The following is a 27,768-nucleotide window of genomic DNA, read 5'->3' on the forward strand; positions in this document are numbered from 1 at the left end:
GACAGAGAGGTGTGTGGTCCACAAAACCTAAAATATTTAAGATACGGTCCTTTACAGAGAATTTTACAGAAAATGTTAAAAAGAAAATCAAAGAAGTGTCAGAAGAAAACACTGGTGAACCTAGGGAAGGGGACATCTTTCCTAATACCTCCAAATCCAGAAGCAGTAGGGACGCACTAATAAATTTGATGACATAAAATTAAAAACTTCTGTGTGGGGGGGAAAAAAAAAACAAACCATGCACAAAAACTTGACAAAATTGGAGAAAGTAGCTGGCAATTACCTAAGAGACAATGTGTGTGTATATATATATTTGTATATATTTATATATAAAAAGAGCTAATAAACCTTAAAAATAAAAAAAGGACCAACAAGTAAAATGTAGGCAAAGGACAGTCCATAGAAAAAGAAATACAAATAGTCATTAAACATATAAACAGTTACTCAATTTACAAGAGGAATATAAATAATAACTAAACTGAAATACAGTCCTCATTGATCAGGTGGCAAAAACCCTAAAGTCTGCAGAAATATTTTGTTGACAAAGCTGTGGGGAAATAGGTATTCTTATATACTGCCAGTGGTAATTCTAACTAGTACATCCCCGAGGAAGGCAACTTGGCAATATCACTTCAAGAATTTGTATCTTCCAAAGAAACCCTGGCAAAAATATAATGACATATATGCATCATAACATTTATAATAGTCAAAGACTAGACACTTAATGCCCATCAGTAGGGAAGTGATTAAAATAAACTCTGGGGCGCCTGGGTGGCTCAGTTGGTTAGGCGACTGCCTTCGGCTCAGGTCATGATCCTGGAGTCCCTGGATCGAGTCCCGCATCGGGCTCCCTGCTCAGCGGGGAGTCTGCTTCTCCCTCTGACCCTCCCCCCTCTCATGTGCTCTCTCTGTCTCTCTCTCTCAAATAAATAAATAAAATCTTTAAAAAAAATTAAAATAAAATAAACTCTGATACATCCACAGATGATTAACTATGCAACCGTAAAAATGAGTAAGGGACAATGCAATGTGATGATATGGAATGATCTTTAGGATATATTGTTAAGTGAAAAACACAAGGAGCGGGAAAGTACGTTACTTTCTGAGTTAGAAGACAAGGAGGTAGTAAGAGCACTCACTCACATATCCCTATATTTTTAAAGAAACAACAACGGAAGGATAAACCAAAATAAATAAAAATGGTTACCTCTAGGCACAGGGAGAAAACAAGATGAAGGGGTGGGGATGGAAGGTAGACCTCTCTAAAAGTGCCTTGGTTCTTACTGTTTTGACTTTGGAGCCATGAGAATATTTTACAAAAGTAAAACAAAGGAAAAAAAGTAAAGGTACCACATATAACTGCAGTATGACCGAACTGGACAAACCTTCTAAGGAGGCAGAACTTTCCAGACTTGTTCTGCTGAAATCAATTCCCTTAGTTCCTGAAGTGGCACTGCTCTCTTGGGAGGAAGTGGCTCCTTCCAACTCATGGCAAACATCTTCATCTGTTAAAGAGGTAGATTCAGAATCCTGGGCTCCCACTGAAGAAAGACTGGTACGATCAGAACTTTGATCCTAAGGACATAATTATAAGCTTAATTTCCTTCATATTTAAATTTAATTATTTAAAATGTCACTCCTAAGGCAGAGGAAATGCTTAATCACCCAGATGATCAGTTAATCAACATTATAACATCTACAGAAAGAAAACAACCAATTTTACATGGGCTACTAATTTGGACAAACATGGGTGGGAAATCATTTAGATAGCATTTTTAGTTGGATCAAAGTAGAGATACCTGTTGGTAAGATACCCTTGCTGACTTTGAAGCTTCATTTACTGTTCATTTTCCTCTCTATGAATCCCAGCCCAGGATGATACCATTAGAACTGCATTTTAGTCTTTTAAAATTTCATGTATGTTTACATTTTATTATTTTCCATAATAATCTAGGTTTCAAAGACATATATTTCCAGTTTTCATTTTTGAGAACACCAAAGTGTAAGTTAAATGTTTTTCTGGTTATACCAACAATACATTAAAAAAATCTGGTCAATATGAATTTTTGTATAAAGAAAAAAAAATTTAAGTATCTATAATTCTACTGCCCAGATAATACAACTTATTTTTTTCTAGTCATGTTGTGTGTGTGTGTGTTATTTTTAGGATTATTCGGATATTTGTACTGGCTTTTCTGCTATATCTCATTGTATTTTTAAAAGTGGGTGCTCTAGGAATCATACACACCCGGTCATTTACAGTCTACTTAAAGTTAGTATTGTACCTCTTGGTATATAATAACTATAATGAATATTGGCAGAATGGATCTCTTTATCACTGTAAAACATGTACATATATTGAATGTTCCATAAGATAATGTCATAATTTTTGTTTTGGGCAATTATTTAAGAGGTAAGAAAGTAGTCTTTTATATTAACTATTTACCATGTTTTCTGTTCTTCCTTCATTCCTGCAGGTCCAGTTTTCTTTGTGGTATTATTTTTCTTCAGCCTGAAGAACTTCCTTTAGCATATCTCATATAACAGGTCTGCTGGCCAGGATTCTCTTCTTTTATCTGAAAATGCTTTCACTGCACCTTTCCCCCTGAAGAATATTTTCACTGGATATCGAATTCTGGGTTGACAGGTCTTTTAACAATTGCACGGTGTTGTTCCAGTGTATTCTTTCCTCCATGGGTTGTGGAAAAAATGTACGGTTATTCAAATCCTTATTCCTCTGTAGGTAATGTGTCATTTTTCTTTAACAGTTTTCAAGATTTTTTTAATTTTTTCCTCCCAGCAGCTATTTTATTAGCAGATGGATATCTTCGCTTTTTGGTAGTTTGCTTATGTGTGTGTAGATGTGGTTTTCTGTGAGTTTATCCTGGCTATAGTTTACTGAGCCTCTTGTATCTGTAGATCTATATCCTTCACCAAATTTGGGAAGTTATTTCTTATTTGTTTATTTCTCCATTTTTTATTTCTTCAGGTATCTTTTCTACCACAATCTTTTTCTCTAATACTTCTGGAACTCCAATTATATGTTACTCCTTTTGATACTGTCCCACAAATCTCTGAGGCTCTGTTCATTTTTGTAAAAAGTCTCTTCTCTCTCTGTTCTAATTGGATAATTTCTATTACTCAAGTCTTCAAGTTCATGGATTCTTTCCTCTATCTTCTCCATTCTGCTACTGAACCCATCCAATGACTTTATTTCAGAGGGTATTTTTTAGCATAAAACATGTTTTTTAAAATAGTTTCTATTTCTTGCTGATAATTCCTTCCTTTTCATTTATTTCAAATGTGTTTTTCTTTAACTTCAGGGAATCTAGCTATAATAGCTGCTTCAGAGTTTCTGTCAGGATAATTCCAACAACTGGGTTGTCTCAGGGTTGTCTTTCCCTTGAGAATGGGGTCACATTTTCCTGGTTCTTTATCAAGTCATTCTGGATTTTATTTTGGCACTCTGAATGTTATGTTGTGTGGTCTGGGTCCTGTTATAATCTCTTGGAGAACACTGATGCTTTTGTTATAGCAGGCTTTGTTACTGACCAAGTTATGTTCGGACTGTAATTTGTATTTCAATTTTTGTAGGCAGTGACTTAATTCTTAGTTTAGTCCTGTAAGACTCGTCTTTGCCGGTTCACCTTTATCCCATGTTATGTGTAGTTCAAGACTAGGCTGACACTCGTGCGGGCCATTCACAGAATCTGGGAATCCCCTTCTCTCAGATGTCCCTCAAACTCTCCAGCCCACAGATGCCCCCTACTCTGGCTCCTCTGTCCAGGAACTAGGGTTTCTCTTGAAGTTTCAGCTGCCAGGGCTGCCACACCACACCGTGACAGGGACCTGCTCTTGGGGCAAAGATGCATGAGACAAGAAAATGGGGAATTCACCTCTGTCTGCATCCCTCCCCACAATCTGCCTGCTTCTTCAGAATCCTTAGATAGTTGTTTTTTTGCATTTTGTCTGGGGTTATTAGTTATAATCAGCAGGAGGGATGTGCTTTAGTGGCTTTATGTTCCCACAGTGGAGCTAGGATGCTCACCCTCATTTTTATTTTTTTTAAAGATTTATTTATTTATTCGAGAGAGCAAGCGCACACAACACACACACACACACACACACACGTGCAAGGGGCAGATGGAGAGAATCTTAAAGCAGACTCCCCGCTGAGCTTGGAGCCTGACCCCACAACCCTGAGATCATGACCTGAGCTGAAACCAAGAGTCCGACGATGCTCAACTGACTAAACCACCCAGGCGCCCCCTCACCCTCATTTTTAAAGATGATATTTGCTGGGTGTAGGAAAATAGGGTGGCAGTTATTGTCTTTCAGTGCTCTAAAGGTATCTTTCCAGGGTATCCTGACATCAAAGTTTCTGTTCAGAAGACAAATGGCAGTTTCTTACTGTTGTTCCATTCGAAGGTAAGATAAGCTCTTTTCTCTGGCTCCTTTTAAGATTTCCTCTTTGTATTCCATTTCCATCTTTTTTAAAATTAGATGCATAATAAGTATGGTTTTCTTTGCATTTATTCTGCTTGACATTTGTAGATCTTCTAAATATGTAAGTTGCCATCTTTTATCACTTTGGGAAAATTTTTGGCAATTCACTTTTTAAATGTTCTTTCTATCTCATTCTGTCTTCTGGAACTCAATTACATCACTGTTAGACATTTTCACTAATTCCCACATTCGTTTTTTTATTTTCCATTTGATTTCCAATCTGCTTCAAAGTGGATATTTTTTACTGAGTTTCCATCTAGTTTACAAACGTTCTTTTTCTGTGTTTTGTCTGCTGTTAAATCCAACTACTGCATTCTTAATTTCGTATCTTTTTCGGTTCTAGAATTTATACTTGATTCTTTTTAATAGATAATTATCTGGTGAAATTTTCTACCTTTGCAGCTGTTTTTCTTCAGCTTTCCCTTGATTTTCTTGAACATATTAAAATTATTTCAAAGTCTCTTGCTAATTTAAATACTTGGATCACCTGAACTTTTCTTCTGTGTTTTAGTTACGGTCCTGTCTCTTGGTATAGCTATTTTTAACTAAATAATATAAAAGATTATATATAAAAAATTATAAGGACTCCAGATGATACTCTGTTCCTCCAGAAAGGACACAGTCTTTCATGTGTTAGATAAAGGCTCATTATCTTCATCTAATCACAGGCTGAGCTGAGTCAAGCCTAGGTTGCTGTTTTGGTCAGGTGCAGTCCAACTCTGGTTTGCCAACGCTCCCAAGGCATGGCTCTGCGGGACTTCCAACAAAGGGCTTGGTGTGTTTACCAAAGCTCCCCTGGCTTCTACCCCCACCCCCCACCCTGGAATTTATGAACTCTTTGTGACTCTGTTCCCAGCACCATGGAACTGCTGAAAACTCTAATTTGTCAGAGACTTTCTGCTTACCTTTTTAGCCTCCGGTCTTATGCAGTATCAGTACTAGGAAAATGTCCTGAAGGAAAAAAACTGGTGTATCTGAGGACCCTCAAGAGTCTCTGATTTTTGTCTCTCCAGCTCCACCAGATCCTAAAACTCTGTGTCCCCCTCACCTCTCCTCAGTCCTCTAAGGTAAAACCTGGATTTGCAGCCCTTTGCTCTGTGCTCAGAATCAACAAACGCCCTCAGGGGAAAGCAGCTGAGCACTTCGGGCTCCTCGCTGCGATTCACTGCTAGAATCTTGCACCTCTGCTTTCTAGGTGCTTTAGCAACTCTCTGATTACTTTAAACAGATACTTTGTATTTCATTTAGCTTTTTGCACTTGGATATGTATATAGGTCTATCGCAAGCTACTCCATCCTCACTAGGAGGAAAGGTCCCACGTCAGCCAGTAATTTTTGAAGGCATGCTGAACACTATCTGAAAAAAAAATCTGCACTTTGAAGGAAATAATAAAGCTCAGTAAGCATTTTCATATAACACTGATTTTTACTCCAGCTACAAATCATTTTCTTTAAAAACTGTACTATAAACATAACCTTAGTGAATTTTCATTACTTATTATTCAAGTTCAAATTCTGATATTTACAGACCTTATGCGTCCAAAGAGTCCTTTTTGGTAAAGCTGTGTTTAAGGAGCAAGGTAAAAACAGACATTTTTGCAAGGAAGGAACTTTTGGTGGTGGAGGACGGTAAAAGGGAAAGTAGAAAACTCGAAGAGAACTTACTTTAGATGATGTGGTATACATGGTGAATCTTGAATACCACTTGCTGGCTTTCTCTGCAACTCCTTTCCCAGCAGTGAACATACTGTTCCTTAGAACATCTAGTTTAGGTACCAGCAGTGTATCTAAATTAAATGAAGGTGATGAATGGGTTAATGCAGCTTGAGATTCTTCCCTAAATGGGCAAGAAGGGGAGAAGGCTGGAGAAGACCAGAGTCTGTCCCGTGGTCTCTCCTCAGTTTTTGTGTAACTTTTAGATTTGGTAAGTCTCATTAGCCTCGGAGAATGGGGAGGCAGGCTAGATCTTCTGCACGCCTTGACCAATGTTGGACTTTTCTTACTGGTTGATTTGTCATCACATGCCCGTTGTAAATCGATGCTTGGCGTGCGGCTTGTCAAAGGACTGCTCATGTTATTCATATACATCACAATCTCTTCCGCTAAGTCACGCCTGGCGGATGGTGTTGAAACGCTTTTGCTATCTTCGTCATCCTCTTCCTCCTCCTCTTTTTGCTGCTGTTCAGTCTCAGCAACCAAAAGAGAGAGGGGATCAAATCCTGTGGCAACGTCCGTTTTTGCAGAAGGTTTTACTGAAAAGCTGCTGCTCATACGCTGAATCCTCTTGGGGTTCTGTGAAGCAGTGTATCCCACTTTTGATCCATCTGTCTCACTGTCTAAGTCTTCCAAATCAAAAATAACTGGAGAATCCACTTTATCTGCCAAACAATTAGGACCATCGAAAGGTGTATCGTCATCACTAGATTCCTTTTCTAGACTGTCTCTTTTTGATCTTAAAGGTGGCTTTCCGATATCAAGACTAGTCGGTCTTGTGCTTTTTGAGATAACGTTTGAAAGAATTTTTGCATCAGCTCCTAGTTTTTCAACCATATCTCCAGGGCTTGCTTCCTGGTTGATTCTATTGAGCATAAGTCCCATCAGTACTCCGCCACTAAGATTGCGGTTTCTGCTTCCCCAGGAGAGTCGCTGCTGCAAATTAGGTTCATTTTCACTTTTATGTCTTTTCCTGAAGCACCTGCTTTGACTGTTTCCTGTTTCATTTGTACCTTCAAAAGATGATAGTAAGAGCAACTCAGAGGTGCTTTCTGAAAAACAAGAGAGGTGTTTTTAGCCATGAAAAATGTAATGCGCAGATATAAGATGTCCTAAATATTTAAAATACTAGTAATGAAAATGATAAGAGCAAGTACTCGCTGAGTGCCTGCTATTTGACAGACACTATAACTAGGCATTTCACTCACATTATCTACTGTAATCATGCCAACATCCTTATGGGTTGAGAAGAAACTGACGTTCAGGGGGATGAACTAGCTAGCCCAAAGTTACCCGCCCAGTCCTTAAGTGATGCAAGTGGGATTCAAAAACAGACATGACTAACTATACAGGGTATGCTCTGAGACAGAAGCTGTCTGTACTGTACTGCTTTTCAAAGCTTATAAATTAAGATTAATATTTACCTGTCTTGGAGTGGGAGATACAGGCTTTCAGCCAGAGAACAAGTAAGTCACGGGACTAAAAGGCATAGCACAGGGAATACGGTCAGTGATGCTGTACTAGCAGTGTATGGGGACAGACGGTAGCTGCACCTGCGGCAAGCACGGTATACGGACAGAAGCTGAATCACTACGCTGTACGCTGAAACTAATGGAACACCGTGTGTACGCAAAATTTTTTTTAAAAATGTACCTTTCTTATATTTAATAATAAATTTATATTAATTACACTAAATTGATTAGACAATGGTTATACAATTGTGGTTGAACTAGATGACCCTGTGACTATGAGTCTTCTACCTATAAAAATGAAAAACAAAACCCAAAACCCTAAACCAAGCCAAATAAAAGGCAGCTATGTTAGCTTTATCCACATATAAACATTATTTTTAAAAACTCCAAATCCTATGACTATAGATGTGGCTAAATAATCTTACCCTTATTTTACATATGGTTTGCAAGTTTATACCAGTTAAATGTGAATGGCTATTTTCTACTCAGAAACCTTTCACTGCTTTTTGCCAAATTACTCAGGTACCAATGCTGAAAGCAGAAAGCTAGATTCCTGATCACTTTAATTGTCCTTATTACGTGGGAGTCTTCTAAAGCATTAGTCTAGGTATGGTATTGTCAACTATTCTTTTTATATCCTTATCCAACAGAACTAGTGTGCTATAACAAGGTAATTCCTGCCATGTGATGCATTTAGGGACAGGATAGGACATAAAAGGGAATATTGGAGACCATAAAAGCCTACAAACTAATAATGTAATAAGCATACACCATTAACAAGGAAAATAGCATGGCAGAAAGGTAAAGTCTATTCTTTGTTCCTTTATCACCTTATGACTAAGGGCATAAAAAGCCAAAAGTATACTTTCTTCTAAAATTCTGGAAAACCTTCTGCTTGACAGATTAAATATCATCAAAGACTTGGAGGAATCTTATAATCCTAAAACAGTACTCTGGGATTGAGTTTAAATAGCTGTGCAGGGGGTCCCCTTGCAAAGTCAAAACCATGTTACAGCCTGAAGACAAATAAAGCTGGTTATCATACTATACCAGGGGTTGGCAAACTATGCTTCTGAGCCAAATCTGGCCTGTGGACTGTTTTTGTACAGACTCAAATGGTTTTTACGTTTACAATCACATACCCACAAAGAAGAACAGGTGACAGAATAGTATGTGGTCTGCATGGCCTAAAATACTACCTGGCCATTTACAGTGAAGTTAGTCCAATCCTAGGTTCATATACATGCTAATTCCAACAGACTATGCTGGATGCTGCATGCCTCTAACACAGAGCCACAAGCTATTTAAATTCCTTGAGACAGGCGGTTCTATGACATGATTCTGGCCAGTAGTGTTAAAGTGGTAGTTTTTGAAGGTTTCTGGAAAAATTGTCCTTTCCTGATAGAAGGGGATAGATGTGGCTGGTGGCCCCCTTCCCCATCTTTTCTGCCTCACACAGACAGGTGATGCATGAGGTTGCCAGTGGTCCTATTATTAATATGGTTAGGTCCGGAGAACTGATGGCAAAACCCTTGAATTAACATCTTGAGTAATTGTTTACCTTTGATTTCTTATTTGAGGAAAAAACCCTTGACGTGTGTAAGTGACTGCTAATCATATTTTCTCAGTCTTACAGCTGAAAGAATTCCTAGCTGAAATACTAGCCCCTTTTCAGATTTAGAACATTCTATAATCCCTTCCTACCACATAGCCTTTCAGAGATTGCCTCCCTTTTCCTGGAATGCTCTCTCTCAATTCCTCCTTTGCAACCCCTATTCTTATTTGTTTTTGACGCAGACTTTAGATCTAAGCTCAAGAACCATATTCACCAAGGAAGTCTTCCCGGACCAACGTCCCCCAAACCCAGGACACATCTATTTATTATATGCTCTTGTAGAAACTTACAGCCCTTCTTCACAGTATTTAATCTCAGAGCATTTTTACATTTACCTGAGTATTTGATTAATGTTTTCCCATCTCTCCTTCCTGCTTTCTCTATGAAGGTAGGGACTGGATTGTGTTTCTGTTTTTTTGTTTTGTTGTTCCTTATCATATCCCCAGAAACACCTGACATCCGGTTACATATAGCAGGAGCTCAAGAAATAATTACTGAGTGAACACTGTCTGCTGGGAAACAACTGCCACCAATAGACCAACCCAGAATATGACACAGGAGAGTGTATTATAATATGATATATCATAGCTAAATATGGCAGGTAAAGATAAAAAGTTAAACAGAAACCAGAATTCGGCTTAGAAAAACATCTCCGAGTAGGTTTTATTTCAGAGTAAATTTTCTTGTGGTTCAACTCTCAGTGATTCAATATACATTTATCAAAATGTCAAATTCTCAACATAATCATTAAGTAACCATAGGGTAATGATTTTATTTCAATATTCAGTTAAACATGAAAACATCTCTTTGGTTAAACCACTCCAATATCTTTTAGAAGCTATCAGATACATAGCTAGCTAGCTAGATACATGTATATGTACACACACATACACATATATATGAATATACAGTCATATAAAATATCAATATACAGATATTTTATTCGAATCCTCACATGTACTAGTATATAAGAAAAAAGTTATTGAAAAATAAGTATTCCTATAAATCCCATAGACAGTCTTGGGCAGAAGTGATAAACGCATAGAATTTAACAGATGGGAATGCTTTCAAGCCCAAAATCTTAAAGATGAACTAATAACTCTAATTCACACCCAGGAAACCTCTATTATAGGCCTTTAAAACCTGACTTGTTAAGCATAAAGGGTAACCAAAGCCAGATGATGAGTCAGATACTGATTACTATGGCAAAATGTCAGGATCAAAGGATGGTTTACAATCATATTAAAACAGAGAGGTCATAAAAGCAGATCTTCAGAAAAAGGCAAGCATTAATAGACAGTAATGAAAGAACAATAAGGCAAAGGCTACCAAAGGCAAGTTATTACAGGTTATAAGTAGACAATGACTAGGTTGTGAGGTAATTCCATGATCCCAAGAAAACAAATTTTAATATTTAAGTTATAACAATGACCCAAGACAGAAATGCAAATTCAGATAGTTACAACTCATTTAACTTTTTTTTTTTTGAGAGCCAGAGCAGGGGAGTCTGTACACTTTTTCTATCGAGAGCCACACAGTAAATGGTTTACTTTGCAGGCCATGCAGTCTCTTTGGCAACTACTCAGCCCTGCTGATGTACTGAAAAAGCAGCCAGACAGTATGAAAACAAATGAGTGTCGTTGTGCTTCAATAAACCTTTGTTTGTGAACCCTGAAGTTTGCCTTTCATGTAATTTTCATGTGTTGCAAAATACTATTCTTCTTCTAATTTCTTCAATCGTTTTAGTATGTAAAAACCGTTCCTAGCTCATGGGCTTGTACAAACACAGGTGGCAGGCCCTTCGTGGCCCACGGGCCATAGTTTGCCTACCCCTGAGCGGGAAGCATAGCTAACTGTGCTGCAGAAGAACAAATGTCACTGTAGCAAGGCCATGTGTAAACAGAGATTGCAGCCTTGACAGCTCAATCCTTCAAGATGTGTTTAGATTATATGTGATACCGAATTGAGCTAACGCCAACATAAAATACCATATAAGCAGACTAGTAACACTAGAAACTTTGAACCTTATGTCTATTTAACCCCCCCAAAAAGGATCTGATGAAAAATTAGTGAGACCAAGTATTATCTCAAATCCTAAACTGACTTTTCCATTAAGTAGTTGATAACTTACATGACCTGCCAACAGCCAGATTATGCCTTAGTTTTCTCATTAAAATAGTGCTAATATCCCCTCACGAATATAAGCGTTGCTGCATTTGTAAACACAAAATAATATATAAAAAGCACTTTAAAAAAAGATTGTATTTATTCATTTTAGAGAGAGATACAGAGCATGAAGTGGAGGGGACAGGCAGAGGGAGAGGAAGAGAGAATCTCAAGCAGACTCCCTGCTGAGCGTGGAGCCTGACGCAGGCTTGATCCCACAACCCTGAGATCACGACCTGAACTGATATCAAGAACTGGACGCCCAACTGACTGGACCTCCCAGGTGCCCCAAAAAGCACTTTGAAAAGAAAAAATATTAGGTATTGTTATCTAAAGTATCTTGAGAAATAGCCTTTTAGCTCTGAAAAAATAGGAACAATAATGAAGATTAAAGAACTCTATGCTTCATTTAAAAATTGGGGGTGTAAGGTACCCTCAGATGGATCATCTCACCTGCTCTCATTTCCCCCTTTCAGAAAGTCCCAACAGTCTGAACTCAAGAGATGGTATGTGGCTTGTAGGTTTGTCCTTGTACTTTGTTATAACAAAAGCTTGAACAAAGTAGACTATAAAATATAGAATTCAAGTTACTAAGCTATACAATGAGAGGCTACACAAATATATAAAAAAATAATCCTGGAGAATAGACCTTTAAAAATTCATTAGAAATACAGCTACAAGGGGCGCCTGGGTGGCTCAGTCTTTAAGCGTCTGCCTTCAGCTCAGGTCATGATCTCAGGGTCTTGGGATCGAGCCCGACATTGGGCTCCCTGCTCAGCGGGAAGCCTGCTTCTCCCTCTCCCACTCCCCCTCCCCCTGCTTGTGTTCCCTCTCTCGCTGTGTCTCTCTCTGGCAAATAAATAAATAAAATCTTTAAAAAAAAAGAAATACAGCTACAAGATATTCTGCACATAAAAGAGGTACACGATTCAACTCACCTGTGCTTTCTCCTGATATTTTATCAGCATCGTTGTTATTTGTACCACTGGGGCGAACTATACTGGAAGAACTTTGATAATTGAGCTTAGGCAGACAATCAGCACTTCCTTTTGCACTCTCACTCTCTGACACTGTAAAGATTAAAATGAAATTGTTAAGATAAAAGCTACATAGAAGCTATTTAGCTTTTATTTACTTAGCTATTAAGCTATTATAGAAGGCATAAAGAGAAGTAGCTTTTAGTTATAAATATTTCTAACTGATAATAGGTGATAAGAAAATACCAAACACCTCTATATCTATTTGCTGATCACAAGTCAATGATTCCACTTATTTGAGGCTTTAAGGTGTGTATCAAATTACTAAGTCATGTGTGAGGTCCATACATACATTTTGTATTTCTTCTTTGGTTGTGAAACACTGCTTTTGATGGAGGTAGGCAAGGGAGGGAATAGAGTCACAGACCATTAACAGAAACATTAAATAAAAATACTGTTAAACCTCAGAAAAGAGTCACTGTTTGAAGAAATACATATATTTCTACTACAAGAAGAGGAGTAATTGATCGGAGAGTGTTGTGCCACTGAGGCTATACACTCCCCACATAAAGTTTTGGTGTGTTGGAGCATTAGGTGGTGAAGAGGGCCTGTAATGGGAGGAAAGACAAGTTATAATGGGAAAGTGGAAAATAAAATTAGCACTTTCATACTTAAAGCCACTCGTATTTTCTGTTAATAGAAGTTCACAGGGGCCCCTGGGTGGTACAGTCGGTTGAGTGACTGGCTCTTGGTTTCAGCTCATCTCAGGGTTGTGAGCTGGGAGTCCTGTGTCAGGCTCCACGCTCAGCGCGGAGTCTGCTTAAGATTCTCTCTCCTTCTCCCTCCGCCCTACCCTTCCTCCCCATGCTCTCTCTCTTTCTCCAAAATAAATAAATAAATCTTTTTTTAAAAAATATTTTATTTATTTATTTATTTGAGAGAGAGAGAGAAACATGAGAGGGGAGAGGGTCAGAGGGAGAAGCAGGCTCCCCACTGAGCCGGGAGCCCGATGCGAGACTCGATCCCAGGACTCCGGGATCATGACCTGAGCCGAAGGCAGTCGCCTAACCAACTGAGCCACGCAGGTGCCCCAGTAAATAAATCTTTAAGACAAAAAAGGCTCACAAATTTATACACTATCAACTTAAGTAATACCTACGGGAACTAGAATCACTCCCTTTCTTATCTTTTTCTTCTTGAATTTCCTCAGTAGATATATCCCCTCTTCTAACTTCATCCTTAGATAATGAATTATATCCAAGATCAGACTGGCCACCTATGAAAAAGAGAAAAAAAAAAAAAGAAACAAAACCCCTATGCTGTTTATCATAAACTTCTTTAGTGAGAACAACTGGAATTATGAGCAACATATTAGTGTCCAGGTTTACTTATGAGAAATTTTCTGGTTAATATCCAATTGAAAGCATTACTTTGTTAGCCCTCCTCCCCCATCTCTATTAATGCAAGAAAGGGATGATCTCAAAATAATTTGTCTTTGGCTCCACACTGCAGTCAAAAGTGACTATGTACATTCACACTACTGTCTGGGCTCCTAAAGATACAGACAAACCAGACATTCTTCAAGCCTATGACCTTTCTAGGTGAAAGTCAGAGTTCCAACTAAGCAATGCAGAAGAAAAATCTGCAGGGAATTCAGAACAGAACATTCACACATAGGTCACTGGAGCCAAATGTCTAAATGATTCCACTGAAGAAAATGGGTTTATTTAAATTTACTGATAGGTAATTGCTTTCTCTGAAAATTTAATTGAATAACTATTGAATTGCACTTGAGTATAAATACATGGGAGTGAGAAAAAATTAGTGTTACTGTTAAGAAAGGCAAACATTGCACTGATATAAGGAAACTTCTAATTCTGTTCAAGAGGCCTTCTGTAATTTTCTGCAAATTGTTTTCACTAGATTAGCATCAAAACATAAGGTTTTAAATCCTAGTTCTTCTTCTTAGGAGACATGATTTTAAGCAAACCATTTAACCTTTTGGTTTGGATTTCAAGTCCCCAGATTTATAACACACAAAGTATGGTTACGATTATATGAGAGAGACTATATATGGAATGATTTTATAAACTGGTAAAGAACTATGTAAAGAAACTGTATTAAGGATCACTAGGTATTTAATATCTCATAATTTTGAGTTTGTATTTTTTCTAATCAAACTTTTGGCTCTGTTTCCACAGAAAATATAAATTTAAAAATATTATGAAGATAATCTTGATGAAATTCATGCTTTTATTAGATTCTGCATGCTTTAAAATAGACTTTTAAAAGGCCATAGTTAAAAACAAAAGATAGAGGGGCACCTGGCTGGCTCAGTTCGAAGAGTGTGTGAATCCTGATCTTGGGGTTGTGAGTTCGAGCCCCACATGGGGTGTAGAGATAACGAACAAAAATGAGACTAAAAAAATTGATTGCTTCATTTTTAAGAGAGAATGCCTGAGGATGACTACTATAACTCAGATTAAATTCACATTGCATGATCAAAAAATAAAACGAGCCAAGAAAGAACTATGAAAATTACATTTCAACACAATTTGATTACACTTATTACTCTTAAAAGTAGGCAAAAGAGGAGACAGACCAAAATAATGTTACCATTTGCAGAGACAGAAGCCTTCATATTTCATTAGTAATGCTGGGATTTTTAAATTTAAAATTTCTGTCTGTTAAGAGGTGGCTCTTATACTCTGTTCAAAAGTCATGGGATACCTGGGTGGCTCAGTCAGTTAAGTGTCTGCCTTCGGCTCAGGTCATAATCTCTGGGTCCTGGGACTGAGCCCTGAGTCAGGCTCCCTGCTCAGCAGGGAGTTGGCTTCTCCCTCTCCCTTCGCTCCCACCCTCCTCCCCCCACCGCTTAAGCGCTCTCTCTAAAAAAAAAAAAAAAAGGTCATGTGTCTTTTTAATGTACTAATGAAAAGGACAGAATTATTCAACAAATTAAGTATGTCAGTTTTAATTCTTAGAGAAAACTTTTGTTCAAATCTGATATTTTAATAAAATTAATAGCATCTTCAGGGCTAGAATGCTGTAAGTTTTATATGTATTTGCAAGTTTATTATACCTTTTTATTTTAATATAGTTTAAAACTCACAAGAAGTTGCAAAAATAATATAGTACAGAGAGTTCCTGTGTACTATTCACCCAGCTTCCCTCAACGATACTATCTTACATGAAACATAATACACTGTTAAAACCAGGAAGTTGATGTTTATACGTACTATTAACTCTGATAAGGGCTATAAGTTTCTTTTTTAAAAAAAACTCTAATAACATTTTCATAATTACAAACAAGAATTTACCCTAAGAAAGTGACATGATACAGAGATCTGTGGGCTATCCAGAGTTAACTCGGTTACCATGGACTAAATACTTGAATAAACTCTCTCTCTTTTTTTTTTTTTTTAAGATTTTATTTATTTGACACACAGAGAGAGATGGCTAGAGAGGGAACACAAGCAGGGGGAGTGGGAGAGGGAGAAGCAGGCTCCCCGCCGAGCAGGGAGCCCGATGTGGGACTCGATCCCGGGATCCCGGGATCATGACCTGAGCCGAAGGCAGACACTTAACGATTGAGCCACCCAGGCACCCTTGAATAAACTCTCTTAAACTTTTATTTCTATTCCAACAAAGAATAAAATGGCATATAGTTATTAGACACAATATCAAACCAAGTGCCTAACATATATAATTAAAAGTGACAGTTAACCTAAATACAGCACTGAGAATTAGAATCTAAAAAAGACAGGCCAGCAAATCTAATTTTTAAAATGTACTGTAATAAATGTATACATAAGCACACACAAACCTGTACTAGATCTATCATCAGTAGCATACACTTTGATTAAACCCGTATTAAAAGGTGCCTGCTCCACAGTGTGTGTCCCATGACCACTATCCATGCTGCCATGACTAACAGCATCCAGGTCACTGCCATCTGCTTAAGAACACAATTTGACAGCATTTTACTACTCAGGCAGATACCACAAATACACATCAGTTTGTTGCTCAAGCTAATAATCCACTCATACTGAACACGAACATGCCACATAATTAGCAAAATACAACCATAACAACTGTAATGATTGTGAATTATTAATGGATACTAAAACAAGATCACCAAAGGGTGATAATTTAACAGTTAAAGAAAAAAAGTGATTGAAGGTATTTTTTAAATGGGAAAATAGTATTAGAATTTGCTTAATGGCAGTAAAAACTAGAAATTATTAAATATTTTGAAACTAAGATTTCTAAAAAATGTAAATTATAACTAGTCAATTTTTTTTTTAACAAAGTAAAACAAATACATCCCCTAAGAACTTTTAATTACCTGAGAGAGTTGTTTGTGATAAGTGTGCATGTTTCTTTAAAGCTCTTTTGAACTGTGCGACTCCTAAAACAACGTTTCTTACTTTTGTCCAAAGAAAATAGCCACTACGACTTCTTGAAGGCCAGGTACTTTCCAAAACAGCCTATTCATTCAACAAAATAAAATAGTTAGTAAAATAAAATATATCAGTGAATGCACGATGGCTTTATAGTAAAGCTAAAGAATATCTAAATACATTGTATAACAGGAAAATAGAACAAGAAAACTTACTTGATTTACAGAATATATATACATATTTTTAAAGATTTTATTTATTTATTTGACAGAGAGAGATATAGCGAGAAAGGGAACACAAGCAGAGGGAGTGGGAGAGGGAGAAGCAGGCTTCCCGCCGAGCAGGGAGCCCGATGTGGGGCTCATCCCAGGACCCTGGGACCATGACCTGAGCCCAAGGCAGACGCTTAACGACTGAGCCACCCAGGTGCCCCTTGTAGCTGTATTTCTAATGAACTTTTTAAAGTCTATTTTCCAGGATTATTTTTTTATATATTTGTGTAGCCTCTCATTGTATAGCTTAGTAGCTTGAATTCTGTATTTTATATGCTTTGCTCAAGACGCTTAACGACTGAGCCACCCAGGCGCCCCCAGAATATATTTTAATACTCCAAAACCAATGCCAAATAAAGCCCAAATCAATTATTTCTGCCATTATATTAAGGTTGTATAGTCACAAAAGTTATCCTCGTTCTCCCATTAAATCAAAGTCATTACCTTATTATAATAACCATAAGTGATGGCATTGGGGTCAATACCAGCTTTCTGCATTTCAAAAAGCACTCGAACCGCAAGCACCGGCTGATCATACTGCCCACAGAGCTGCATAAGAATGCGGTAGCACACCTGAAACACACAGTTCAGAAGTGTTCGGAAACAAAGTATCTACGAACAGAGATCTAGAATAAAATAGTGCACTTTTAAAAAGAATTGTTACCTCATCAGGTGGATCCATCTTTTTGGACTGCATTTTTTTAAGCACATCATATGCTGTTTTCAGTGCCCTGACTTTTGAATGACATACTTTCACATAAGCTGGCAGACAAATAAACCACAGTCCGTAACAGTGGCGCAGGAGACACCTAGACCACATTTGAGGAATGGAAGAATACCTCTTGGCAATTTTATGGGCTGATTTAATTTCCTAGAAAAAAATGCAAGGGTCTCATTAATAAACTGACACACTTAAGCATCCTTATTTAACTGAACGCTGAACAAGTATAAGTTATACGTTTTTATAGTACTTCCCTAACAAAATCTGTCTATAATTAATACAGATTCAAGCACAGGCTTATAAATATGTGAAATAAAGTTCGAAGATAAGAAAATTAGTTAATTTTTTGAAGTCACATTACTCTAAATTATTTTTGGGATGTTTTGAGGAGCATAATAATCTAGTCATACATATGGGATAGTAAAATATATTAAGGGAGGATGAATGTCATATTTATTTTTGTTCTAATACTTGATTACATGAAAAACACAAAATCGTCAAAGCACCTGTTTTGTTCTTCTGAACATGGGAGAAGGGCTGCTAGGACTACTTGATTTTGAAGGCAATTTGTTCTTTTGTGTTTGTAGAAATCCTTCAGGTCTCTCAAATAAATTGTTTCTAAGAACTGGAAATCCATTATAGCTGTTTTTGAAAAGAAAATAAAAATCTCAAGCACACATAGATGATCATACTGGTCATAATCTAAAAAAAATTCTGACCAATAACTCCTTAACTTAGAGTCTATTTTCATTATCTTTCTCCATCAGACTATGCTATATACTCAACAAATATTCGTGCTATTGTTGCCTTTCTTGCTATCATATTTAGACATCTAATAGCCAAATACAAACTCAAGTATATATTTTAGAGGTAGAAAAGTGAAAGATTTAAATTTTGCTGAACTTGACATCAAACCCTAAAGTAAATCAAGTGAACTTTGTAAGTTAGTATTCACGTAAATATACAGCAAACATATCAGATAATATGACAGCTGGTAAAGGGCCCCCAAATCAATACTCTTTCAGACAGGACAGTCATTCGTATTATTGTTTTAGGTTAAGATATTACTATAGAACTGTCCTCTTCAAAAGATACAAATAATGTATTAGCACATTCCAAGACAAACTCTGATATTATCATGAATTGGTTTATCAGGTTAGCTAAGCAGGTTCTGGCTCTCATTTGTGAGAAAGAAAACTGAAGAGGTTGGAGAAGAAGAAGAAAAGATTAGAATGAGTGGCCCTATGAGGAAGTGGGTCTAAATGGGGTGCTAGAGCAAGGTGTTTGGGAATGTAAAAGGTAGCTGCAGCTAGGAAAAAGACATGCTGAAAAGAACAGAAGAAGCCCCTGAGCATCAAACAGAACCTACTTTATAATCTTCCTAAAGGCATAGCAATAGTTTCAATTAACTGAGAAGAAAACCAGCTATGATAAAAGATGGTAAACTATATCTATTATACATTACTACAGGCAAATTCAGTAGGGTAAAAAATAAATATTAAATGTTAAGTAGGAATAAAATAGCAAAGAAGTTCAGGAAAACTACGTCCCATAAAAATTTCACTGTATGTACACGGTGTGATAATAAGACCATTCCGTGTGCCTTATGGAAACTTACTACCCTATCATTTCACAAAGACAATGTAAGAATATGAGTCACCTCTCACTAAGAGGACCCACTGTGCACACTGAAGACATTTAAGCTGTGTCTCCAATGACGGGTATGATTACACCCAAATTATATTGTTAGTCTCAACTTAAAAAGTGACTTAGATTCTTTTAAAAATGGGAACTTTCTAAGCTAAGTAATTTTTTTTATTAGAGGACTAAATCTAAAAGTAAAGTTTAAATTAAAAAAAAAAGTTAAACCCAAAGCATAAAAAGAAAAACAAAACTGTATTAGTGAAACCTGCTCCTAAACAAATCTTAGAAGTATAATGTACAAAAGAGATCAAAGAAATGAGATCTTGTTTAGAAAGAAAAAGAAGCGAGAAAGAGAGAAATTAGGAGATTTTAAACACCTTTGACAAAAGCCAGAATTTTAAAAAGTGATCTGCGCAACATCATTAATAGATGAAAAGTAAGGGCAGGAACCAAGTGGCCTATGAATTAATCAACAACATTCACAAACACCTGTTGCACCACTTTTTCATCTGTAAAAGGAAGAATTTAACCCGAGTTATAAATGAGGGTGTCCTGAAAAATCCTTTTTCAATGAAAATAAACTGCGACCTAATGAATGACAGATGTGAAATGGTTTTAAAATCTTTAAAGTAAGAAAGTATTACTGGAGAAAGAAATCATTTAAAATCTAAAAGGAAGTGCCATTTTAAGTAAAAATAAATGCATACTGGAAACTACCTCTAGTAGATAACAAATGTATGTGTATAATATACATCTAGATAGATACACAGATGTATAATAAGTCTACTTCTATGATAACCTTATTTTACTATGCTCAGAACTTTCTCTTTTTCCCATTAGACTTGAAAGCAGGAACAACGTATCATTCAAGTCTATATACCAAGCACTTAGCATAGCATCTGACCAAATTTCCTAAGTTAACTGATTGATTCCCAATAGTTCTGAATTTCCATGACTTAAATAAAAACTCACAGAAAAATTAATAGCCTAAAAAATTATATTATCAAAATTAAGGCCACAAATATTGACTCTAAATTAGATTTAACCCTGTTGTAAACCAAGGTTACATTAATCAGTATGTGTGTGGGAAAGGGGATGAAAGTGAGAGGATTAGCTTTAGTGAGAAACAAAAATCAAAATCTATAATAAAAGTGCTGCATTTTGGTGGGGTGAGGTCCTAACTGAGTTTAACCAACACTTATGAGAACAGATACTTATGTAGATATAGAGAGCTTCCCAAGGCTATATTATGCAAAATTATAATTCTTTTCTCTTTATACCTCAAAACTTAATAATGGATGTGGGATAAGCTTGCTTACCACCTAAAAATTAGGAATCTGTAAAGTTTGGATTTTTGAAAATACCACAGTCCTTAGAAAGCTACGTCACAGATGATGGATTGCTTCTCTCTTTCAATCTCAAACATTCTGCCTCTTGAATACCTGTACTGTAAAGGGGGTTCTTCACCATTGGGTAGATGGGGGATCTCAGGTGGTGTTACAAAAACAGTATGTTCACTTTTGAAAGATTCATCCAGTTCTATAAGTCGCATTTCACCACTCTTGTCCATATCCACCTGAAAAAGTTTAAAAAACATACATTAAAAAAATACATTGGTTAGCCAAGAGTTTGTCTATGGGGAATGGTTAAATAAACCATTTACATAACTGGATATTAAAGAACTGTTAGGAAAAAAAAATGAGCAAGTTCTCTGTGTACCACTAAAAAAGATTTCCAAAATAATTAAGTAAACATAACAAGGTGTAGAACACTGTATATATTATCTTTTGAGTAAGAAAGAGGGGAAAAATAAAAACACACATACATTTTTTTGCTTGTATTCACATAAGGATATACTAAAGAATACTATGAAAAGTAATTTCCCTTATGGGGAAGGAATGGAATGGACAAGGATGAGATAGGACCCAGATTTCCCAATGTATACCTTTTTACATTATTTTGCATTTTGAATCATGAGAATGTACTCAAGAAGTAATATTTTTTAAAAATGCACAAACACGTGTATGTGTTGAGAATACCGAGTTCTAGATCTCATTTATACTAAGTATAACATATTTCTCTAAGTTTTTCCAGTTTATGTAGAAGCAGATTTGAGTTAAAATTCCAGTCACATCAGTATTGAAAGCACTTTAATAGTACAATCTCCCCTAGATACTCTATGGCAAGGTAATATTCATAAAAAATGAAAACAGACTCTAAACTGCCTAAAAGGAGCTCATAAACTAAAAAGCACAACATTGGCATTAAAAAAAATTAAAAACAAACATATAAAAAACCCCACCAAGATGTCATACATAAGACAAAATATAACCCACGGCACTTTATTACGTTAGAGAGAATATCATATTATCAGTCAGAAATAAATGGGAGAACAAGAATTATTACCAAGTTAACTCTTTAAGATAAGGATTTAAGGCACAATATACCACAAAAGGACAGGTATAGCTTTTAAATTTTTCTAATTCTTATTAAAAAAAGCTGAACATTCAGAGTGTTCTTACATAAATTGTCAGTTATAATTTCACAGTATTACATGCTATAATCTCCAAGATTAAAGAATGTTCTTAATGATATATCCATACAGTATGCTAGAAAACAATAAAGATGTTTCAGAATAATTAAAGACATGAAAAATGTTCACAAAGTAATGATAAATGAAGAAAACCCATACTACATATATTTGATTCTAATTTTTTAAAAGAGAGTGAATATGTATGCCATATATACATATGTATATATATATATTCATGTTTTTCTCTCACACATGTATACTCTTATCAAAATATTACCTCTGGGTAATGGTATTATTGCAATGAATTGTCTTCTTCCTTATATTGTTATTTTCCAATTAAAAAATAATATGTATTAGTTTTATTGGTTTTTTCCAAAAATTACAAAAGAATAAATGCTCAAAATAAAAATTTAAGCAAAGTAGAATATATTGCTTTAGAATAAGCACTTATTTCTTTTTCTTTTTTTACGATTTTATTTATTTATTTCACAGAGAGAGACACAGCAAGAGAGGGAACACAAGCAGGGGGAATGGGAGAGAGAGAAGCAGGCTTCCCACTGAGCAGGGAGCCCGATGTGGGGCTCGATCCCAGGACCCCGGGATCATGACCTGAGCCAAAGGCAGACGCTTAACAACTGAGCCACCCAGGCACCCCTAGAATAAGCACTTACTTCAATTCTGTTGAAGGATAGTTAAAAATCAGTATATAAAAGGTACCTTTCTTTCTAGCCTGTCAAAAAAGAACTTTTATATGGTGAAATAAGCAAGGATACAGTAAACTGGATAATCACATACCCTGATGGTACTCAAAATTGGTAAAGATATGTTTATTTATTTTTATTTTTATTTTTTTAAGATTTTATTTATTTATTTTGACAGAGAGAGACACAGCGTGAGAGGGAACACAAGCGGGGGAGTGGGAGAGGGAGAAGCAGGCTCCCCGCGGAGCAGGGAGCCGGATGCGGGGCTCGATCCCAGGACCCTGGAACCATGACCTGAGCCAAAGGCAGACGCCCAACCACTGAGCCACACAGGTGCCCTGGTAAAGATATGTTTAAACACATCTGCCTTATTCTTATTCTAAGGAAATAACCTAACGTGAAAAAAAAAAACCTCGGGGGCGCCTGGCTGGCTCAGTTGTTGAGCGTCTGCCTTCGGCTCAGGTCATGATCCCAGGGTCCTGGGATCAAGCCCGGCTTCAGGCTCCCTGCTCCACGGGAAGCCTGCTTCTCCCCCTCCCACTCCCCCTGCTTATGTTCTCTCTCTCGCTGTGTCTCTCTCTGTCAAATAAATAAATAAAATCTTTAAAAAAAAAAAAAAAAAACCTATCAGCATGAAAGATTTTTTTTTTCCAGGATTGCAATAGCAATACATTGGAAGTCACCTATATTTCAAAAAACAGGTAAATGAATGAAGTATGATAAATAGATGAAATATACAATCATTAAAAATTAAAATAGCAAAGACCACGCAGACTTCTGGTTGAACAAGACAAATTAAACACAACAATTTACCTTCACTCCCTCTTGAAATCTCACCAAACTGAGAAGTAAGGGGATTGAAAAAAAAAAAAACCCAGCAAAGACAAAATGAACTGGAGAGAGGACAATAGCACAGCTGGAGTTCAAAACATTTTAGAAGCTGCAAAGTAGATCGATGTGACCTGTGAAAGCTGAAAGCCACAGCACTGGGGAGGGGATAAAAGAAAAAAAGCCAAAAATCTAGCCATTTTGCTGTGTAGAGTCTCAGAAAGGTCAGGAATGAAAAGTGCTCGATGACCTTGAAGATGGGAGTGCACATGGAGCTGAAGCAGGAGAATTAGTTAAAAGCCTACATTTAAGGACTCCCAGATCCCTGACACAACCCAGTATTAGGCCACTACCTCTCCCCACCGTGGCCATAGACTAGGTTGGGTCTTTCTGTGTGAACTTCTGGACTCTAGACTTGAGGACACCAGACAGAGCTGTGGGAGATGAAGGAGGCTAATAAAAACAGGTGAAGTGAGTAAAAGCCTACATGTTACAACAAGGGAAAACCTCAGTTACCTTCCCCACTCTGTTGTGAGAATATTGGCAATCAGGCTTACACTCCTCAGGCTAAAGACTGGAGATAACCTCTTGGGGAAGCTAAGCAGCCTAAACGAAAAGAATTATAGACACCGATCAATCAGGGACTCTAACGATATAGCTGAGTTCCTTTATGATCATCAATCTCATACCTAAGGAAGCTCCAAGCCTCACCTTCCCATTAAAGCTCCAATGAGTTCTTTGTGCCTCATTCTTGAAATACTGACCAAAGATTACACAAGGAAAACTAATAACTTGAAGGAAAATAAAACAAATATTAAAAGCAACATTTGACTAAGAAGTAGCAGAGACAATGCAAGGGGAAAAAACTGCTCAAAATAACTAAAACGAATAAGCCTACATCCATGAAAAGAAGATGCTATAAAAAAGAGACAGGGAAATTATAAATGTGACAGAAGTAAAAATTATACTACAGAAGCTGGAAAATAAACTTGAAGAAATCTCCCAGAAAGTGGAGATGAAAAACAGAAAATGGGATGAAAAAGTTAAGAGGATCAGGATAGGAAGGCCAATATCCAAACAATACATACTTCAGAAAAAGAGAACCAAAGAAATAGAGTAAAGAAAGAAATGGGATGCAGGAAAACTGCCCAGAATCTGAAGAAAACGAGTCCACAGAGTAAAAGGGCCTTCACGTACTCAACTCAATGAAGAAAAGAAGGCCTCTACCAGGCATATCCTTATGAAACTTTAGAACATCAAGCATCTTAAATGCTTCCAGAGAGAAAAAGAGATCAGGCACAAAAGGTCAGAAATCAACATAGCATTAGACCAGATGTTACTCTCAACAATAACATTCAAAGCTAGAAGATTTTAAAATTTTACATCCAACCAAATTAGCAATCAAGTATTAGGAGAGAATAAAGATATTTACAGACAGGGCATCAAAAAATGTTTATCTCTCACATACTCTCTCTCACTAAGCTACTGGAAGATGTGCTCCATCATAAAAAGGAAATACACTACGAAAGAAGTTACTGAAGCCAGAAAGCAGGGGATCCAACTCTGGAGAGAAGTCAATATAAGTCCCAAGATGATGGTGAAGGAAAAAACCAGGATGAGAGACTAGCAAGCAATCAGTTCAGATTAGAATACAAAAGGAAATTTCCAGCAAAAAAAAAAAAAAAAAAAATCAAATGGCTAGATTACCTGATATGTTGGAAAAATTGAGATTTTAGATTTTTCACTTTTGTAGAAGAGTTTGGAGATGAATTAATAGTAGACACAAAACAAGAAATACAGTAATTATTAACTTCGGAGAAACCAAAATCCATGCATAAAAGGAAATCTAATTACAATATATATGTGGCCTAGCTAGGATTATATAAAAGTGATAATAATATTAACACTGAACAACCATTTGAGCAAAATTCCTTATAATGACACTGGGAGAATTCAGGTGGTGTGGTAGGAATGACATTAATGGATAAAAAACAATCAGCAGCAATAAAAACATGTTATTTGGAAATCTTAAGGTAAATAGCTGAAGAAATGGATGAAAGAGAAAAGTGGTTGCCTTCGGGGAGTAGAAACTAGGGGCAGGAAGGAATGGAACCAAAGCCTTGGAAAACTATTTGACTTTCTAGATTATTATGTTTTACTGCAGTAAAAATGAAAATTTCCTTTTATGAGATTTGGCTGTGATATTAAAAATGCTTATAAGATCTGGTTGTATAAAAAATTGGGAAACTACATTATAATTATGAAAACAACACTGAAAGTGAATGTCAAATGGATATTAGTTAGGGCACTGGGCTTTACAGAGTTTTTTCTCTCTCTTATTTTCCACACTTCCTGTTTCATTAGTCATTTAATAATATTGTTAAAAATTAAACTTTCAATAAAAACAGAGAACACCTGAGCCATTATTAGCAAACCGAGCAATATTTTTAAAACAACAGCATTAGGAATATGTCAGTGATAACTCAAAATCATAGGTATCCCAATAGGATACGGTGTCCATGGGTAACCCAAGAACAATGAGAAGCTCTACACACAAACCTTTTATGCAGATGAAGTGTGGTTAATCTAATTATAAGGGCAGCAGTGATAATGAAAAAGAAGAGATGGTTAAAACAAATACCCAAAGTCATTGGAAAGAAAGTTGGAAATTACTCCTGTCTCCATGATGGACTATTACAAGAGTGAACTGCTTGTCTATGAACAACAGATGTTTTTAAATTTGTATTTATTATTTATTTTTTTTAAATTTATTTGTCAGAGAGAGAGAGCAGAGTGAGCCAGAGAGAATGTACGTGTGGGGGAGGGGCAGAGGGAGAAGCAGGAGAAGCAGGGAGTCTGATGAACAGGGAGCCCGACTAGGGGGAGGGGGAGCTGATCCCAAGATCCTTAACCAACTAAGCCACCCAGGCGCTCCTAAATTTCCAGCCATTTTGTTCACATAGAAAAAAACCTGTTATGAGGACAACTGCTCTAATTCTCAGTACTGTAAAGTCTATTAAAATATTAAAATTTTGCACTGTAGATTCAGTACCCTGGGAAAAGATATTTTCCTTAACTTGTATACCAATAAAATCGCATTTCAACATTATAAAAACAGCCATGCTATATACATCCTACATGTATCAGTTGGCCATTTCTGTCTTTTGGAAAGCACAGTGACATCTGCCCATTGGGAGAAAAAGAAATCCAACACCCACGACAGGATAAAATTAAAGTAATTTTCATATTCTCTTCATATTTTTTCCACAAGACATTAATATACTTAGAGAACACTGCAGAGGGATGCTTGGGAGACTAAGAAAAATCTTACCAGACTATTTGTTACACAAACCTGCCCTGAGTTAAGAACCCTCCTATAGGAACAGATTGTAAGGATTTAAAACATAATCATACGAAGAACAAGAACACATGGTTCTTAAATTAGTCATAAATGAAACTCAAATAATTCTCATACATTGTTTTTCTAATTCCTATTCAGCATTACCCACTCTAGCTTTTTAAAGTTGGGCAAATGTTTTCTGTTTGAATATGCTAAGATCAAAAGAGGAATATGTCAGGGCGCCTGGGTGGCTCAGTTGTTAAGTATCTGCCTTCGGCTCAGGTCATGATCCCGGGGTCCTGGGATCGAGCCCCACATCGGGCTCCCTGCTCAGTGGGAAGCCTGCTTCTCCCTCTCCCACTCCCCCTGCTTGTGTTCCCTTCTTGCTGTGTCTCTTTCTGTCAAATAAATAAATAATCTTAAAAAAATAAATTAAAAAAATAGGAATATGTCTAATTCCTATTCAATCTTAATCATGGATTGACTTAGGTAGTTAATTTATATATATTATTATTTATATATAACTTATATAAAAACTTATATATAAATATATAATATGTAATTTATATATAAATACTACTTATTTCCCATAGCTAAATTGCCAGAGGTAAAAGGATCTGTTCACTTAAAAAATTAAGTTAAAAGTCACCCAACTAAGAAATAACCCTACATAAATGGTTATTTTAAAAGTATTACTGATATTCATAAAACATTTGCAGATTAAAAGCAAGTACTCACTTGTACTAAGTGTACTTAAATTGTGGTACTATAATATGAAAGGTAGTAACAGTACTATATAATTATTTACTATTTCAGACAGTTCTGCTTAATAATACTAGGAATACAATTAACCTCTAACTGCATATGAAGGTTATTAA

At 36.5% G+C, this 27,768-nt stretch overlaps 1 protein-coding gene across 4 annotated transcripts in view; it reads right to left on the reverse strand.

The window, feature by feature from the left end:
- DENND4A (DENN domain containing 4A) overlaps nt 1-27,768 on the reverse strand; it is a 136,417-nt gene that overhangs the window by 21,920 nt on the left and 86,729 nt on the right. For 2 of the 4 annotated variants that reach the window (XM_034994581.1, XM_034994584.1), the window contains exons 15-24: nt 20,931-21,064; nt 18,351-18,486; nt 17,788-17,994; nt 17,568-17,696; nt 16,797-16,938; nt 16,275-16,406; nt 13,608-13,724; nt 12,410-12,541; nt 6,171-7,270; nt 1,386-1,575 (exon numbers count right to left, since the gene is read on the reverse strand). In XM_034994581.1, coding sequence (XP_034850472.1) covers nt 1,386-1,575; nt 6,171-7,270; nt 12,410-12,541; nt 13,608-13,724; nt 16,275-16,406; nt 16,797-16,938; nt 17,568-17,696; nt 17,788-17,994; nt 18,351-18,486; nt 20,931-21,064 — 2,419 coding nt within the window. The remainder of the gene's footprint in view (nt 1-1,385; nt 1,576-6,170; nt 7,271-12,409; nt 12,542-13,607; nt 13,725-16,274; nt 16,407-16,796; nt 16,939-17,567; nt 17,697-17,787; nt 17,995-18,350; nt 18,487-20,930; nt 21,065-27,768) is intronic. The other 2 variants (XM_034994582.1, XM_034994583.1) reach the window with 2 other exon arrangements.

Source organism: Mirounga leonina, unplaced genomic scaffold, assembly GCF_011800145.1.
Source record: "Mirounga leonina isolate KUSES-001 unplaced genomic scaffold, KU_Mleo_1.0 Mir_91, whole genome shotgun sequence".
NCBI classification, from domain to species: domain Eukaryota; kingdom Metazoa; phylum Chordata; class Mammalia; order Carnivora; family Phocidae; genus Mirounga; species Mirounga leonina.